At 31.6% G+C, this 19,783-nt stretch overlaps 1 protein-coding gene and 1 long non-coding RNA gene across 2 annotated transcripts; both read left to right on the forward strand.

Moving 5' to 3' along the window:
- Positions 1 to 1,238: 1,238 nt before the first annotated feature.
- Positions 1,239 to 2,369, forward strand: LOC111408491. Its single transcript, XM_023038243.1, has 2 exons — positions 1,239 to 1,694; positions 1,959 to 2,369. Exons 1-2 carry the CDS (start codon positions 1,390 to 1,392, stop codon positions 2,143 to 2,145), a joined length of 492 nt encoding a protein of 163 aa, XP_022894011.1. The 5' UTR covers positions 1,239 to 1,389; the 3' UTR covers positions 2,146 to 2,369.
- Positions 2,370 to 11,709: 9,340 nt separating this feature from the next.
- On the forward strand, positions 11,710 to 16,952 carry LOC111408495. Its single transcript, XR_002705327.1, has 2 exons — positions 11,710 to 11,892; positions 16,508 to 16,952. It is a non-coding gene; the product is annotated as an uncharacterized LOC111408495 (long non-coding RNA).
- The last annotated feature ends 2,831 nt before the right edge of the window (positions 16,953 to 19,783 follow it).

A 19,783-nucleotide genomic window follows, 5' to 3' on the forward strand; every position in this document is an offset into this window, starting at 1 on the left:
TCATGAAACAGAGGCGAATAATTTCATCACTTTTTTTCTATAGTGCCACATAGTGATTACAGAGAAGATTAGTTACTAGCCAAGTATTTTCTGTCTGTTTGGGGATGATAAGTGACAAAATGTTGTAGAGTGGTGAATTATCAAAAAAATTTGAAGTTTGGTGACCAAAATGATATAAATGAAAATTTAATGACCTAAATAAGATTTCATTAAAAGTTCAGTGACTGCAGATGAAATTTATCCACTTCCTTCTTGTTTTGATTTTATTATTGTGATTTGTGAGCTGTACCGCTCACCGGCATAGCCCACGGACTCGATTTAAACGGTGGATTGCTTTCATATGTCAATTTTTTGTCTAATAATCCCTCAAACTTTGGAAACTCATTCCCCCAACATCACAATTAAATTTTGAATAAAATACACATCCCATTCAATGTTTTAATCATTTAATTATGTCATTTCATACTTTAATAATTTTCATAAAAGTAAACTAGTAAATATTATTACTATTTGATAAAATAATAGTATCTTATTGAAAACATTTAAATGTGGTGTATATGTCTAATCAAAAGTCGATCGCACTTGACTTTCGATAATTGACATTGTCACAAACTATTCATTCGTGCAACAATAAATTGGGGAAAGTATAGTGACAACGTAAATGACTACTAGCCAATATTGACAATGCGAAGCATTGACCGAGTCATCGTGTGAAAAATGAGTTACCATGAACCAAGCCCAACTATTTTCATCGAGCAACTAGGTAAGACTACATCTAACTATAACCATACAAATGATGACTAGTTTGTATTGACGAATTTTGTTATCCCTTGTTTGGATTGACTTTTTAGTTGAGTAAAATTTAAGTCAAAGTGAACAATCAATTTTATCTACACATTTCATAGGATTCATGATTTTTCATCCATATATTTCATCAAATTTTATTAAAAATTTGCTAAAAATCTAACTTTCCGCTACACCGAGCAACTACGAGTTGAAATTTATGTTGCTATTATATGAAGTACAAACTACTTGATAAAAATGAAATTGGCAAACAACAATTTTATTATACTAACTTTGAACAATTTAAAAATAGTGAAAGTATTATTAAGAAATTTACGTCATTGGCAAGGAAAAAAGGAAGAGAAAACCAATCAAATTATAAAGAAAAAGTGAGATAAATTATTTAAAAACCAGAAAACGATGGTTTGATGTAGACACAAAATCCAACGGTTTAGATTCACTCCATACCCTTCTAAATTCTGCAAATCTCCACTTCCTAATCCTCCGTTCCTCCATTATCACCACCACCACACACCCCACTCCGCCCCAACCCCCCCTTTTTTCACACACACAAACGCAAATTTACATACACGTGCCCAGGGAATAATGTTGGGCAAGCGTGAGCGGCCTCCTTTTAGGAAGACAAGAAGCATATCAGGAATAAATGTTGCCGCAGAAGAAATTCCACCGCCGTTTGAACCTCGAAATCCGATGATCGGCGGTGGTGGATTTGGAGATGTAATTGTGGGTCCAAGTGGAAATGACGAAGGGTCAATGGCGATGATGCCTCCGGAATTCTATATGACGGCGGGTTCAGGTGATTCCGCTGCCGTGGAGGTGGCTGATTTCTTGAAGACCTGCGGCCTCTGCAACCGCAGTCTGCCACCGGGCCGTGATATCTACATGTATAGGTAACATCGTATCAGAACTCTTTTTCGCAATCAAATGACATGACATGAAATCAAATCAAATCATCCTCGGATTAAGCCCCGGAGTTTTCTATTTTGGACATTCTTTTGCCACCTCGTGGTAAACGTTAATTTTTAAACGGAAGGAGACAGAGCGCATATTGAAAAACGACGCTAAAATTCATAATCGAAGAAATTTAAATTTTAGTAACAGTTTGGAAACAACTTTGAAAGTATAGTGATCACTGATCACTTAAATTTTTACAGGGGCGATGCAGCATTTTGCAGCCTAGAATGCCGAGAACAACAAATAAAGCAAGACGAGAAGAAAGAGCGACGTGCCATGGCGAAGAAGGTTGATACTCATCACAACCACTCTAAGGTGGCGGCAGGGGCAGCGGCAGCCTCAGCCTCGGACACCTCCAGCAAGAGCGAGACAGTGGCGGCAGCTTAAGGATGGAAATTATGCTCACAGTCATCAATTAATTGTCAAATATTCACTACATAATAGTGTGTATTAGATTCGTTAATGTTTGATGACAAGTTTAGTAAGAAAGAATGGACGGCACTCAATAATATTGCGAATATTATTTGCACATTGTATGGTCTAGTCCATTCATGTTCTATTTTGCGTAGTATGAATATCTATATACAAATAAGTTCAGTTAAATTTTTATTTCTATTAAGAGGGTCGAGCGTTTATGATACTCGATTATCTACGGATGATTATATCATTAGATATTCAGTTTTCAGTGATATTTCAAGATCGTCAAATATTCATTTTGAATGTTATTTCAAGATAAAAGTCATATTTGTTTTGGATATATATTGGGGTTATTTTGAATGATGAAGTGTTAATGTAATAGTTAAAAAGTTAAAAGCAACTATGAGTGGATTCATTGGCAGGGAAATATTTAATAATTTAATTTAATTTTTATAGTATCATATTATAGCATTTGCAATAGTAAATTCCATATAGACATGTAGAGTGAGCCGTGATAGACAATGACGGAGATATTTGAGAATCCTTATTATTATAATTAATTTTTTGGATTTGTTGTCTAAAAGTTCAGATCAATTTTTTTATTGGAGATTGGGAAGCTTTAATCATGATTGAAATCTGGCCAACATTAAGTCAAATGTGTACAATCTACATCGCCCATCACTATTACTATCACCACCAACTGCAAAACCCTAGCTCATCCTAGCGAACATCACCATGCTAAGAACCAAGCCTCCACACCATCACCACCAGCTTCTCTCACCATAAACCATCTACCCCACCATTGGCAACCATTATCATCACCATTTTCTTAGGGTTGACAACAGTTCGATTTGGGATCGATTCGGTCAAAACTATCACTGAACTATCAATTTTTTTTACTATACCATAACTGCACCATAACCATATAAGTCGGTTCATTCCGTATCGCGGTTCAATTTGGTTTGTATCTCAGTTTGAGTGGTTAATAATCACGAACATGGGTGAATCCAGGATTTCGACCCAAGTAAGACGATCGTTGACCGTTAATAGTCAACATTCATATAGTGATGTAATTTATTAATATCAAATTAAATAATATTAAAAATTATTTATCTATATGTAAATACACTAAAACGTAAAAATCATATATTTATATCAAATTACAATACAATACAATTCGAAATAATATAAAATAAATGATAAACGTGACTTCTTTGTTTTATCAATGTTTAATAAATCGTTTGCTTGACTAGAAGTAGTTACGGGATTAGATGCACCATTACAAAAATTAGGTTGGGATATCAATTGAAAAAATAATTCCACAATCTGTATTAGAATTAAAATTAATTGTAAAATATAATTAAAGTTTCAATTTTCAATTCACAACACCAATTTATCACAAATTAGAAATTCCCCATTTTCTTATTTTCAATTTTCACAAATAATATAATCATGTTTCACAATACTCAAATTAATTTATAATATCACAATTCATAGTTGATATATTCTCAAATTCTCATATAACACATAAATAAATAAACACAATACTAAGTCAATTTAGCAAATAATATCCCAAATAAAAATGCAAACAATATTCTAATTCCCAAATACAAAATTTGACTTTAACAAATAATATTATTAACATAACAATACTAAACAATATTCTTGTCACTTGATCCTTATGCATCAAATTTGATTCCTACTCAATAACTCAACGCCAACCTCAATTCATATTCAATCTCCATTCATGAAAAGAATAATGGAAAGCCCAATTGTCCAATTTTTTTTTTTTTTTTAACAAGTACTTATAAAAAAATAAAAAATTTAACGGGTAATTGGTTCGAGGGGGTTGACGGTGTAAATAACATACCTGCCTCGTTCCGCTCCGAACCGGGTCATTAAAATCAAATACCATACCCACCACATTGCACCATTAGTTCGATTTTTTTTCGTCCCATTAGGTTCGGTTAACTACGATTTTCGATTTTGACGATTCAAATTGTCATCTCTACATTTCCTCCACCATCAACACAATCAACATCATCACCCACCATAATGTCGTTGTTGTCATCATCATCATTATAGTTAATTTTTTTTTCTTTTATAACAATATACCACATAGTCGAACATTTTTTCTAAAATTATGTATTCACTATAATTATTTTCAAATGAAAAAGATAAAAATATGTACTTAAATTTATGAAATTATAAAATAAAAGCATAGTTATATAATTGAAAAATAATTACCTTTAATGCATCCTACTCAATTTGGTTCTATCAATTTATTTTCAAAATATTAGTAAAAGTTGGATAAATAATCTATAATGTAATAGCTACTACAAAATTATTGTCATTTATGAAATTTGTATTATTAATTCTCAATTAATTAACATTCACATTAATCTAGAATTAATGAATTTTCAATTGATGAATCTTGAATTACATGAATTTAGAGTTATTATAGATGAATTTATTCATATTCATGTATTTGAAAATTTTAATGGGTATTTAAATTTATGTATTAACAATTAATTTTTATGTATCAAATGTTATATAAAAAGATTGTTCATTCATAGTATTTCATCATTACAAAAAATTTAAATAATAAAAATTGAGTTTTGAGAGTATAATTTTATTCTCTTAAGTTTCTATGTAAAATTTTATTTTCTTTAATTCGTCCAAAACTCATCAAATCCTCCAACAAATTGATATCAAATATTACTTTTACATCACTTAAAAGTATTTTAAAATGACGTACAATGCACGTTCAACGTCCACTAGTATAATTAAATATTGTTAAATTGGTATTTCAATTATAGATAATTATATAAGCCAAAAGCACAATTTAAAATCTATTCTTTTTTAGTTTCTTAAAGTCTGCTGTGAGACAATATATATTTTTCTGTAATCAACCACCTAAATTAACTTCTGATTGTTGAAGAATTAGATGTTTGGCTTCAAAATCAATTCAAAACAAGGCTTAAGAAGCTTTTATTAGACCAGTTTGAATAATTTTTTAGAAGTGATAAGTTTTGTTAAAGAAGCTTTGCAAGGAAAAAACCCAAAATGACTTTCATAAATATAAAAATAAAAATAAAGAACTCTTCTACGAGAAGTACAAGTGAAACCCTATCAAATGGTCCTAAATATAGTTCACTGCATAAATTTCTCCTACACTTTTTGTTTCAAATGGGTCGACCCACGTGGGCCTAGTAAAATTGAAACATAAGCAGTAATACTTATTTGAAGATTGGGCCCAATGATAGATATTTACCGTTTTAAACTAGGGATAATTAGGTAGGAAAATTAAACGAAAACGTATGTACACAAAAAAATAAAAATAAAAATTGAGACTCGTTTGACATGACTTTTGAAAAGCCAAAAGAAACTTTTGGCCCAAGTACTTTTGGTAGTTAAAGAGAGTTTTTATGGAAATTTGATTCAATATAACTTCCTCTAAAATCACTTTTGGAATGAAAAATACTTTTAAATATTAGTTTTCAAACAAAAATTAACGTAACTTTTTTCAAAAACTCTTCTATAAGAAGCAAAAGTTATGCAAAATGGGACCTTAGTAACTAATCCCATTATTTAATGATAATTATCATTATTGTTTCCGTTAAGATATGGGGTCCATCTTAATAAAGTCAACTTTGTTAAGTGAAGTAACCCAAAATCTTATAAATTTGTCTATATTTCAGTATTTAACCGATATGAGATTATATTCCCTTAACATGCCCCCACGAGATGGTGACTTGTTTGAGCAAATCAATCTTGAAATCCGTATACTCATTAATTGAGACTTAATCGAACCAAATCGCTCATTGAAATTTATTGGACTCTGATACCATGTTAAGATTTGAATCCATCTTAATAAGGCCAATATTGTTAAGTGGAGTAGCCCGAGATCTTATAAATTGGTCTACATTTCAGTATTTAACTAATGTGAGATTATATTCCCTTATTCTTCATCTCCACAAAATTTCCAACTGTTCCTGCATCAAGGATGGCATTTAAGAATCTACGATCCACCACTTGGCTTTCACCAAACACTTCAAATGGATTAAAGAAATTCTTGAATATCAGAAGCAATTTAGATTGATATTTTCAAGACCTTTTCTATGAAATTTGTCAAATTGTATAGACAATCAGACAAGTTTTAGATTGAGAACAAAATGTTTGATTGGATTCCTGACAGAAATTGTAAAAAAATTGTGAAGATATGAATGCCCTTTTTCTCTAATAACCAATTTTAATGCTTGAAGAATTTCATTTTCGAAGATTATGCAGAGTAGCAAGAACTCTTATATTGCTTGGGAAGGCTTTTTTTGAAGACAAAATTTATGCTTCAATCGGTCTTGAGATTGCTGATGAAAGTTTTATACATTTCTGGAATATTATAGGAATTGGGGGGGATATGTTATGGTAGTGTGTGTCAGGTTTCGTGGTGAAAGTGAGATGGGAGAACATATATCCTCTATGTTGTCTTCTATGACTCCAAAATATATATTTTTGTGCTCTAAATGTAAAAGAAATGTTTGTACTGAAAATGAGCTCTTCTCCTAGCAACTTCCTACACTAAGCAGATTTCAAGTGACAATATGTTGTTTGTAAACAATTTGACATGAAATTATGCTTGATTGAATTTTGAATTTTAAAATAGTTGAATGAATTTTAAGCCATTAAATTACCGATTGATCCCATTCACAGATATTCTTAGTTGAGCCTTTAAAAAAAATTTATACCGTGGTGTTTGGTTGTGTTAATTGTTGGTGATGTTTGGTAATATTTGAGGCGAAGGTAGTATTTATAGTCATCAATTTGTGTTGAAGGTGGTAGTGGTGGTGTATTGGAAGTTATGGTGGTGGTGACTAGTGGTGTATTATGATGCTGGTCTGTTGTATGTGCATATTTATTTCTTGTGACACTCTTTGATCAAGTATATGTTTATTGTGATTAGTTATGACCAACTTTGTATTAATTGTGACTTAATCACGTATCGTCACAATTAAGATTGACCTAATCACAAATGGTCACGTTGAAGATAAATTTAGTCACAGTTGATCTCGTTGAAAACAAATTTGATCACAGTTAGTCAAAAATAACACATGTTAGCGACTTAGTTGTGTACAGTCACAAATAAGACGTTTATAGACAATCACATTGAAAATAAATTTGGTTACAATTAGTCACAGATAACACACGTTAACGACTTGATTACATATAGTCACAAATAGATGATTATAGATAGTCACACCGAACACAAATTTGATCACATATAACATAGGTTTGATCACAAAAAATCTGATCATAGATAACATTGTCACAAAATCTCGGGTTATTCCATGGGGTGAAGTGTAATCTCCAAAAACCTTTTTAAGATTTTGAATTATTTTAAAGGTTGGGATGGGTGGGGTGAGTACAGGTAGTTCTGGGGTGGGTGTAATTTTCATAAAGGATTTTAAATTTTTGAAATTCTTTTACAAATTGGGGTGGGTGTGATACTGGAGTAGCGTGGGGTGTGGTTCCGGGATGGGGTGTAATCTCTAGAAAACATTTCAATTTTGAATTTTTTTTTGTAAGAGTGATGGGTTGGGTCTGTGAAGCAGGTGTGTGTAGAGATTGTTCCGGGCTACGGTGTAATTTTTATAAAAGATATTTACTTTTTAGAAATTTTTTTACAAGTTGGGGATAGGGGTGTAATCTCGAGAAATGTTTTCAATTTTTTTGAAATTGTTTACAGAGGGTTGGATAGAGTCCATGGGGGTGTAGTGGGATGTTATTAATTTGGTGAGAGACTATTAATTGGGCAGGGATAGTTAATTCCATCTAATAATTTCCAATTAATTATATATTATTAATTGGAATTAACACTTGAATTTGAAAAGTTTGTTAGTTCTGAAATGCAATTCGTACACGTAGGCGTTATGTATTGTACCCTAATTAGGCTCAATACTTTAAAAAAGAAGTAATTAGAATAATAAACTTAAAACCTAATTATGCATTTAATCTCCATATTAATTACGGTCAAATTCATCAAAAGCTAGGTGGAAACTCCTCTCCAATCTAAAAGGGATAATTCTTCATGTCAGAAAATGGTGTTCCCAAAATGCGAGGTTGGGTTCTTGGTGAAACTAGTGCGATCAATGTCAATTTCTATAGAGGATCCGATGAAGAATTATTCAAGAACCAGTTGAGATTTAAGAATGATAAATGAACTGTATAAATGGATTGAGAAAAAAATTGTGTTTAATCCCATGCTTAAGGATTGGCAATGGCAATCTATATTTAGATTTGGACCATTGGAAGTAGGGATTCTTCCCTATAATGATTCTGCAGTGGATCATATTGTGGGTACAAAGATTGGTGGTTCAACATTTTGATTGATTTGGTACAAGACAGTGCGAAGCACGCCTTTTGAGCTATGCAAATCCTTAAGCATGCTAGTGTGGAGGATTTTGCTAGCATCTAAATCTTTGTTTGTAGCGGAGGAATCAACTATTGGTGTGGTTTTCCAGGATAAAACGGGATGACACCACTCATAGTTATCACACTAGACTCGGTCATTGACCTGGGCAAATCATTGTGTCATTGGGTTGTGGTTGAACTGGTGGGTCATTGCAAGGTTGAACTTTAGTTATTTAAAAAAAAAAAAAAAGATTAAGTGAAGCATATATAATTCTCTCACGTTTATTGTTAAAACTCCATCAATTGCTATAGTTGTCTAGCTTCCCATAGTTCTCAAGTTGAGCAAAGGTTCAAATACTCCCAAATGCAAATTTGATGTAAAATTTTGCTTTCAACATATTTGGTAAGTATCTGGTTCAATCCAAATCGCATTTCAAGAGAAACCAGTCCTGTTCGAACGGTTCTTGATCGGTTGAAATGGTACTTAACTGATTCATTTGCTAATGAACCAATTAATGCAAATCGGAATGGACCACTATCTGGTTTGTCAGTTTTAAGGTCGATTTGATCCGATTTTAATAACTACGGTACCACAACGTCTTGGTGGAAAATGGTGAGATATTAATTATGCCGAGGCCCAAATTGCTGCTGCTGCTCTTGAGTGACATTGGACTTGAACTTTTGTTGTTATGGATACCTGTGGCGCATCACTTGCCTTATGTTGGCCAATCAATATATTATAATAGAAGAATGGGATCACAATTATGCCACCAAGGCCACCTGATCATGCTTTGATTAATGCACTTTTTTCTTTTCTTATTTCTATCACTTGTTTGAATTGAATCCAATGTTTTAATTGGTACTCTGTCACTTTTTTTTTTTAAATTTTTTAAACTTTTGTTAGTTTTTATCACTTTTCTGAATTTTTGTTGCTTTTTGAGTATGTCATTTTTTTTTTGAATTTTTCTCACTGTTTTTAATTATTTGTCATTATTTCTCTTTAAATTTCTGTCAATATTTTGAGTGACAAACATCACTTTTTTAATAAAAGTTGTATGTCATTTTTTAATAAGAAAGTGACACTTAACTTCAAAAAGTGACATATATCACTTCCTTCTTCTTCTTTTTTTTTTTTTAAATAAAAAAGCAACACTTCATTTTGTACAGTATTTTTTACTTCAAAAATACTTTTCATATGATTTTTGAAAAAACTTCTTTTGAACTTTTGTTGTTATGGATACCTGTGGCGCATCACTTGCCTTATGTTGGCCAATCAATATATGATAATACAATAATGGGATCACAATTATGCCACCAATGCCACCTGATCACGCTTTGATTAATGCACTTTTTTCTTTTCTTATTTCTATCACTTGTTTGAATTGAATCCAATGTTTTAATTGGTACTCTGTCACTTTTTTTTTTAAATTTTTTAAACTTTTGTTAGTTTTTATCACTTTTGTGAATTTTTGTTGCTTTTTGAGTATGTCATTTTTTTTTTGAATTTTTCTCACTGTTTTTAATTATTTGTCATTATTTCTCTTTAAATTTCTGTCACTATTTTGAGTGACAAACATCACTTTTTTAATAAAAGTTGTATGTCATTTTTTAATAAGAAAGTGACACTTAACTTCAAAAAGTGACATATATCACTTCCTTCTTCTTCTTTTTTTTTTTTTAAATAAAAAAGCAACACTTCATTTTGTACAGTATTTTTTACTTCAAAAATACTTTTCATATGATTTTTGAAAAAACTCCTAATTTTACGAGTAGTTTATTAAGTTGCCATTTAAACTATTACATATTGATATATAGGGAAAATTAGGCTCACTATCCTTAAAAAATAAAATATTAAATTAATACCCTTAAAATTAATTAGAACTGCAAATTTTCATATTAATTAGGCCCAAAATCCGGAAATTTCATAAATTGATTTTTTTTTTTGATTTGTGACTTTTTGTGTTTTTGTTATTTTTTAAATTTATAAAACTTTTTGTTTAATAGTTTTTTTTTCTCTCATTTTACTAGATTAAGATTTAATCATACCATGTGGATATTGGTTTAACGAGATGCGATATGTTACTTTTTTATGAAAAAGTAATATGATAATTTTTAGAAGTGATACTATTTTGAGTGACAAACATCACTTTTTTAATAAAAGTTGTATGTCATTTTTTAATAAGAAAGTGACACTTAACTTCAAAAAGTGACATATATCACTTCCTTCTTCTTCTTTTTTATTTTAAATAAAAAAGCAACACTTCATTTTGTACAGTATTTTTTACTTCAAAAATACTTTTCATATGATTTTTGAAAAAACTCCTAATTTTACGAGTAGTTTATTAAGTTGCCATTTAAACTATTACATATTGATATATAGGGAAAATTAGGCTCACTATCCTTAAAAAATAAAATATTAAATTAATACCCTTAAAATTAATTAGAACTGCAAATTTTCATATTAATTAGGCCCAAAATCCGGAAATTTCATAAATTGATTTTTTTTTTGATTTGTGACTTTTTGTGTTTTTGTTATTTTTTAAATTTATAAAACTTTTTGTTTAATAGTTTTTTTTTCTCTCATTTTACTAGATTAAGATTTAATCATACCATGTGGATATTGGTTTAACGAGATGCGATATGTTACTTTTTTATGAAAAAGTAATATGATAATTTTTAGAAGTGATATACGTCAACTCCTTTAAAAAATGGACGCACACTTTGGACTTCATAAATTTGTTGCCAAATTTAGCTTATATATAAATATATGGATATACCAATTTTATTGATGAAATTGCATATCACACTACAACAAAATGACTTTTTTATGACATTCATTTACGGTGTGCAAAAAATGCATGCAGTAAAAATAGATTATTTATGACAACTTCTTATAGTATTTATGACATACATTCTTTGCACACCGTGAAGACCAAATATATATGGCATTCATTTACGACATGCCGTGTTTTCTAAAAATGAAACTTATAAATTACTTTACTATTTATAGCATTCATTTTTGCATGCCATAAAATAATTGATTATTTTTGGAACAGAATTGAAATATATTGGAGCGTTAGATCTTTTACTTTAATTTTCCTTTTCTTTTCCTTTCCTTTAATTTTCATTCCTCTCTTTTTATTTTCTCCCCACTGTTTGTTTCTTCTCATTCTTCCTTCGCTTTTCTTTCTTGTGCCATTCAGTCATAACCCTCGCCCAGACTCAATTAGCCATAACCGTTCAATCAATTGTTGAGCCCACGATTTATTTATCGATCCAAGTCAGTCACAACCCAAGTACAGCTTCGAGGTATAGTTTATTGATTTTTGTTTTATATGGTTGCCATCGATTTGTAGGGGATTATTTTGAAATACAAATTGGGTAATTGGGTTGCTATAAATCCATTTATTAGCTTGTACACTTTACCACAATCATTAGTTTATTAGGTTTCTCTACAATCAGCTCTTTGAAACTTCTCTGATTAAAATCACCTCTCTCTGATGTCTTTGCGGGTTTTGAGTTGATTGATGATGTAATGATTCTATTTAATAAATGATTTTATATGTTAGATTTTGAAGTTGTATTAATCTGTAATAAAGTATATGTGAAGTTGCTTATGAATCAGAATTAATTCTGTTTAATTTTGTTATGCTATAATTATGTTTTACTCTGACACTATTTGGGGTTTACAACATATGTATCGAATGGAAAATATCAAAACATAGTTTTGGCTCATAAATAGAGGTGGTATGCATACTTATAAGAGGATTTGTGCTGAGGACATCATTTTTTATTGGGAAAAATACATTGCACCCGTCTTTTAAACAATACAATTCTTAAATCAGGTTATAACTTTCATTATTCATTAATCAAGTGATTAATATTAATAATAATATTTAAAATCAATTTATATACACAGTATCTCTAACCTAATCATTCAAACCCTATTCCTCTACCTTCTTATTTCCCCTACCATTTCTTGCTACCGTTTTCTATGTCACTGGAGACCATCTCTCTCTATCCTCTTCGTTGTGAGCGCCACGCCAACCGACGGAAGATGCTGTGAGTTCATGCAGATCTGTGCACAGCGGCATTGCCGCTTATATTTTTGTGATTTTGTTGTGGTGGTTGTGGTGTTTTGTGGTGTGCGGTGGTGTAGGAGGTGGTGGTTCTGTTGTGCAGTGTGGTGGTGATTTTGCCGTTGGTGGTCAAGCGCTTGGTTGGTAGGGATTAGAGTGAAATTTAAATGCGGTTAGAGGTGGTGGTGGGTTGTTGAGGCTATGTCGGGTATCTGTGTTGTTGGCGGCATCGGGGTATGGTTGTGGTGGTAATGGTGTTTTGGGGCTATTTTGATTTTCAGCAATGGTGGTGTCGGTGGTGGTGTTGACGCAACTTGTGGTTGGTGGTTTGGGGCTTTGGTAGTTTTCATCAGTGGCGACGTCAGGGGTGTGGTGGTGGTGGTAGTAGTAGTGGTTTAGGGGTGGTTTTGGTGTTGGGGGGTTTTAGGTGGGTTTTGTTTATTGTACAGGTAGAGATGCTTGCGGCAAGGATTTGGCGATGGTTTTTATTGGTAGTGCAGGTGGCGATGTTGACAGTGGTGTTGGTGGCGACAGTCGTAGGGAGAGGATGTTCGCAATTGGCGATAGTGTTGGTGAGGGTGTTATGTGACCAATTGTTTGGTGTTTGTGACCTTAACTGTGAATTAAGAATTTGACAACTTGTGACTGAAAAATAATATGTGACCAACAAATTTGAAAATATGTGACCGTTAGATAAATTGTGACATATAATTTTTTCTAATTTGTGACTAAGGAAATAAACTGTGGCTTGTAAAACTCATGATTTGTGACATCGAAATAATTTGTGACTTTGATTTGTAATCTTGAAATAATTTATGACCAATTAATTTGATAATATGTGATCAGTAAAAAAATTGTGACCTGTAATTATGTAATCGTGACCATTAATTGTATAACTTTTATTTTATTATGTTTAATTAATAAATATTTTTAATTAATTATATATGTACCTGAAGTTTGAATTTTTAAACTATATACCTCACTTTTGAATTAGTGTAAACTATACACTTGGGTTATGATTTTTTTTCCCTTTTTTTATTTATTTCTAGTTGAACTTTATTTATATTCTAGATTCTATTTATGTAATTGGGTTTGTATTGGTCCAAGCCCGTTCTAGTTAGAGTTTTGTTTTTACTATTTAAACCTAATTTGCCATGTAATTTCATTAGTTTGATGATTATGATGAAGTAAGATTGGTTGTGGCATTTCTTTCCTTTCCCTTCTCCTCTGCTCCTTGAATTTCTACTTCTTCTCCGATTTCTCCGTCCCTTCTCACTTCTTCTTTCTATTCTTTAATTTGTCCTACATCAAATTTGATATTAAAGCTAAAAATTGGGTAACTTATCTCCTACAATAAAAAATAAAAAATAAAAATTTCCTTTTCCTTTTCCAAAATTTCTTCCTATCCTCTCCAAAAAATTTCTCCCCATCAGATCAGCACAAACAAAAAGAATTTGTTGTGAGGCAACAATTTTTCTTTTTCAATTTGCATTCCTAGTTGCAAAAAAAAAAAAAATAAATAAATAAATAAATAAATCGTGTTTTTGTTATTATACAAAAATAAAATCCACAAATCCCCAAGCCCAATACCCATCCCCATATTACAGATAGACCCAACCCAGTAATTTCAGAAATTCGAGCAGGAAGTCATCGATCTCTATTTATTATTGGTTTATACTACTGCTTCATTTTTAAAATCGCATCATTTAAATCTTTGTGTTGTTGTTACTTTGATGTTTTAGCCTTATACCCCATTTGGTCGAAATAATTGAACGAGATGACTTCCCATTGTTCCCCACTTGTCAACTTGATTTGAGAATTTGACTAATGTTTGGCCCCTTGCTTTTGCTATTTTACATATATTAATAGTATTATTTTTCAATATTTGAATTTGCTTAATCCCAAAAAAAGAAAAGAAAAGAGAGATTTAAAAAAAATGCTCAAATTTATATTTTTCATTGCTTGCACTTATTGTTCATTGATCTCACAATTGCACATCATTTAGCTACTAATACAGTACATGCATGGTGGTTGACTGGTCGTCTTGTCACTTCTAGTTTCAGTACCTAAACATGGACCCTTCACAATTTGATGAACTCACTCAACAAATAGCAGCTATCCAAATCCAGATGACTGCTATTCTTGAACAGAATAAGGCCCTCTCTGCTAGTCTGAACAACATTAAGCAAATCCCTCATTCGGTTGATGTTAATAATTCTGAAGTGTCTCACAATAGACGATATCCTCGTCGACAAGGTGACCAAAAATATTTTCAACACGACATAGGGATAGGGATCAAGTTCATGAGCGAGAATGAGGCCTTGGTCGTCATGGCACTCCCTCTCTTCCTCGTCATAATGAGCGTTTCTTTAGAGACATTAAATTAAGTACTCTTACGTTCGATGGTTGCTTAGACTATGAAATTTTTACTTAATGGAACACCTTTACACAAAGAAATCGGCTAGTAACTGAGTACATTGCTCAATTTGAGGAATTTCGAATGAAATGTCAAGTCGTTGAGGATGATTCTCTGACCTTGAGTAGGTTTATGTAAGGTTTAAGATATGAACTTAGGTGTAAGCTTTTCTTTCGAGGAGTCACTACTCTTAATCACGCTTATTCTTTAGCCCGAGACTATGAGTTGATTATTAATCCTCCATATGAAAGGCGTGATCACCATCATTTACCCATCTCATTAGTGCCATCTCATCATAAGTCTGTCATAGAGCCTTCCCCGTCTAGTGTTCCTCCCATTTGGAAAAATAAGTGTAAATGTTGTAATCGTCCAAGGCCTTTTTTTCGGTATAGAAGGCGTATTGACAATCATTCTTCTGTTTCATTGACGCCACCTTCTTCTGTTAAGTCCCTTCTAAGACCTTTCCTGTCTAATGTTTCTCCTCTTTTGGAAAATAAGGGTAAAATTTTTGAAATTCAATAAAATTTTTGAAATTCAAAGGGATTCTTCTCACTTGCAGTACTTCAACTGTAAGGACTTTGGCCACATTTCTTTTGAACGTCCTAGCCGAGCCTTACTCATTGAAAAATAAAAGAATATAAGAGATGAGTGATTAGAAGATCAAATTTATGAACCTAAGCTTGAAGAATTTGATGTCTTGGATGATAGTGAGAATACTCCCTCAGATAGTATTCGGCCTTTTCCTATGAATCTAGGTATTGTTCATCTTGTTCCCGATGCCTCTCAGGCAAATGTTGTGTATCATACTCTTGTCCAACCGAAAGGTATTGACGATTTGTGTAATCATTCCCTTTTCAAGGAAAATCTTGAAAATTGGGATTTGACTCTCCCAACAGGCCAAATTACCTATAACAATTTTGTGAATCGGTCTATAAGTACAAGCCCCTTTGAAGTTATTTATGGTTATAAACCTAGGAAAACCTTGTATCTTATTCAAATGTCCCCATATGCTAGTATATCTATGTCAGCTGAGGCATTTGTATATCACTCCCATAACTTGCATATTGAGATCAGTAAACAACTTGAAGTAAGTAATGCATCATATAAACTTCGAGTTGATTTGCATAAACAAAATTTTGAATTTAATATCGGGGATTTTGTTATATTGCAAGCTTGTAGTGCTGGTCCTTGTGAAATTTTAAAGTATGTTGGTCCAAATACACATGTCATTGATCTCTCATCACATTTTGGCTACCACTCTACTCCAAATAATGACGACTTCATTACTGACAAACACCGTTTCACTTCACTTGATGATTAATTTCTACTTAGTTTTGTGGATCCCCAACTTGACTATATTGATATTTATACTTCAATACCATCTATCACAGCACAAAAAGATAAAATTGATATTATTTTAGATGAACAGGTTGTGTTGACCAATGATAGAGAGATTCGGAGCTTCCTTGCTTGTTGGGTAAATCGGCCTAATTTTAGCTGCACATGGATTCCAAGAGAGAGGTGCTAACTAATACGGTTCAAAGTGTTTTTGGAGTTTCGATATTTAGTTCGTCAGAAAGATTGTCCTCCGTGGCATGACTTGAAGCTTTTGAAGTATCAGATTGACTGCAGCCTATAGTGATCTATAAACTCAATAAGGTCGAGTTTTTCTTCCACCCAAGGAGAGTTGATGAGGACATCATTTATTTATTTATTTCTAGTTGGACTTTATTTATATTTTAGATTCTATTTATATAATTGGGTTTGTATTGATCCAAACCCATTCTAGTTAGGGTTTTATTTTTACTATTTAAACCTAATTTGCTATGGAATTTCATTAGTTTGATGATTATGATGAATTGAGATTGGTTGTGGCATCTCCTTCCTCTCCCTTCCCCTCTCTCCCTTGAATTTCTACTTCTCCGGTTTTTCCCTCCCTTCTTGCTTCTTCTTCTATTCTTTAATTTGTCTTTAATTTGTCCAGCATCAACTTGTCTGTTTTTTTATTTTTTTTATTTTTAAAAAAGACTTAAAATTTATTGTGTATTGCCCAGGAGTCTGGGAATGTGATGCATATAAATTTTTTGTACCCACTTTTAATGATAATTTAAGTTGCTTTTGGCTTTATAGATAAGAGACTTAATGTAAAAGACAACACAACTGATACATGAATATCACTGAATGCTATAAGGATGATTGACCGATACGCTTGGATTTTATAGACACAGAACTGGTGCTTAAAAGGGGGAAAATTGAATTTTATTTATGGAAGGATTTCATGAGATTTTGGGTTAGCCTTTCTGTCTTGTGTTTGTATGCTACTAATACTTTATTCTCTATATTTCATTAACATTTTTACTGTCAATGGTGTTTCAACTATTTAATAATATGTTAGACACGCGCATTTCCCATCATTCATGGCCCGTATTTTGATTCATATTATGCTTACTTAGAATCTTAGTGTAGAATAATATTTACTAGACATTCTAAATAGCGAAGTTTCCTCTACCTAAGCCTTTAAGTTTGTAAATATTTATACAATCTTTTTATTTTATTTGAGTTGATCACTAAGAGTACTGGAGATTGTGTAGTTTGACTTGCCCAACCTATGTTAGAGCGATCGTGCTTCTCCTCTCATTAGATACGACTATTCTGGAGTATTACAACCAGCCCAGAATCATTCATTCTCTGTCTCTTAAAGCCAAGTTTTCATCCGTCCATTGCCTCACATGTTTAACTTTGAAACTTTAAAATTTCTTCTTGTTCTCCTCTGAAATCGTTTAAAATCAGTCTTGAGACTCTCTCTCTCTCTCTCTCTCTCTCAAATTCTACTGTCAGAATCAAACTTAGGTTTATATCACGAAAGAGTTAGGCCCCGAGCATTATCGTACATGAACCCGTTGAAGTGTATTCACAAGTTGCTTAATACATTGTAAAAAAGTTGATGCTCTTTTCAGTTTTAACCAATTAAGCTAGTCTTTCTTACTGGAAAATTTCTTGCTATTTTTTTTTTCTTTAAATCAATATGCTATAATAGGTTATATCTTAATAATGTTGGTATAGCATCATGGATAAAGATTGGGTACACCTATTTTACCCTCTTAAATTCAGAAAATTTATAAACATGTTCGTAGATACTTCTTAGATGATTTACTTAGTGTTTTATTATAGAGTTTTGGAGGCATATCAATAGATGCAAGAAAGTTTGCAAATATTATGCAAGCCAATGCAGGAAATCTAGAAAAGGTCACATGCCCTAACAAATGTTGCAAAAACCTATTTCACTAACATTTTGATAAAATGTATGGGCATTTAATCATTCATGGGATGGATCTTACTTATACTACGTGGGTGTTTCATGGCAAAAAATCGAGTGCATCATTGCCTCCTCAAAATATAGAAAATCTAGAGACATATAGAATGTATAGAGATATATTTCATCAAGATGATAGTAACGTAGAACTAGAGAATGAAGATCGAGAAAAAGAATTTTCAAATTTATATGAGGGAGTTGAAATTCCTTTATATCTCGATTATAAGTTAAATTTGCTTGGAAAAATTTGTATTTATATACAAACTATCTTATATACAAAATGTGTAAAACAAATTGCATGGTATTAAAGTGATGACCCTGATTCCATTATGAGAGATGATATTTATATTCGAGGACATATGCGAAAAAAATGGTGAATCAATTAATGGTTTAGTTGGGAAAATGTTGGTATCGATATTGGTTTTTGTATATTTTGGTAATTCATTATTTGCATTACTTTAAACTATTAATTTATTTCTTGATGTCAGAAAAAAGCTTGTTAGGAAACAGTTACCTTTCTAAGTAAACATTCTTTCAAAGATGGTGGTGTTGTAAGAATACTTAGTGCAAAACATCAAGGATGGATAAGATGGCTTGGCTTTGGTGCAACTCCTTCAAAATTGAATGCTTTGGTGTATGGTCAAAACTTACAAACCCAATTTTAAGAGTTAAGAGATGAAATTAAAAAATTAAAAGCTTTTTCAACAGAAGAGTAAAAGTGTTGAACAAGAAAATCACTACAAAAAAATACGTATTTTGTGACAAAAATATTGTTACATAAATAGAGATTTTGTTGCAAAAATAATTTAGCTACCACAAGACATTTGTTGCAGGCATTGTCGCGCTATATGAGTCACAGAATGTATTTTGCTACAACTTTTAGTCATTCATCGTATTAACAAACTCGCAACATTATTCATTTGACGCAAAAAGTTTGAAATAGCAACAAGATATTTGTTGCTATAATGTCGTCGCAACGCATATATATCACAAAAAATTAAAAGGGCGACAAGTTATATTGTTGCAAAGATTATTCAAATAAAGTTTTTGCAAGAAAAATTTTGGTTGCAAATACTATTTTAATAAGATAACTTTTTTTTTTTTACCTATTTTACTCTACAACAACACGCGTTTGTAGTAATATATATTTTATAGCATGTCATTTTTTCACAAAATTTGTTTTACAATGTGTTTGATGTGTTGTAGAATGCATTTTAAGATATAATCATCTATAGTATAAAAAGAGTTCTTCAATGTGCAATTAATCAAATATAAAAAATTCCAAAATATAAAAATTCACATTATTTTCTAAATATAAAAATTCACAAACCATAGAAAACATAAATACATATAAAAAAATATTTTACTTATCGAAATCATTATCATCTTTTA

This window comes from Olea europaea, chromosome 2 (genome assembly GCF_002742605.1).
Source record: "Olea europaea var. sylvestris chromosome 2, O_europaea_v1, whole genome shotgun sequence".
Classification (NCBI taxonomy): domain Eukaryota; kingdom Viridiplantae; phylum Streptophyta; class Magnoliopsida; order Lamiales; family Oleaceae; genus Olea; species Olea europaea.

Excerpts from the sequence above, each read along its gene's own strand:
- LOC111408491 (XM_023038243.1), top strand. The coding sequence starts at position 1,390 with ATGTTGGGCAAGCGTGAGCGGCCTCCTTTTAGGAAGACAAGAAGCATA. Across the intron at positions 1,695-1,958 it reads CGTGATATCTACATGTATAG|GGGCGATGCAGCATTTTGCA; the intron begins GTAACATCGTAT and ends AAATTTTTACAG.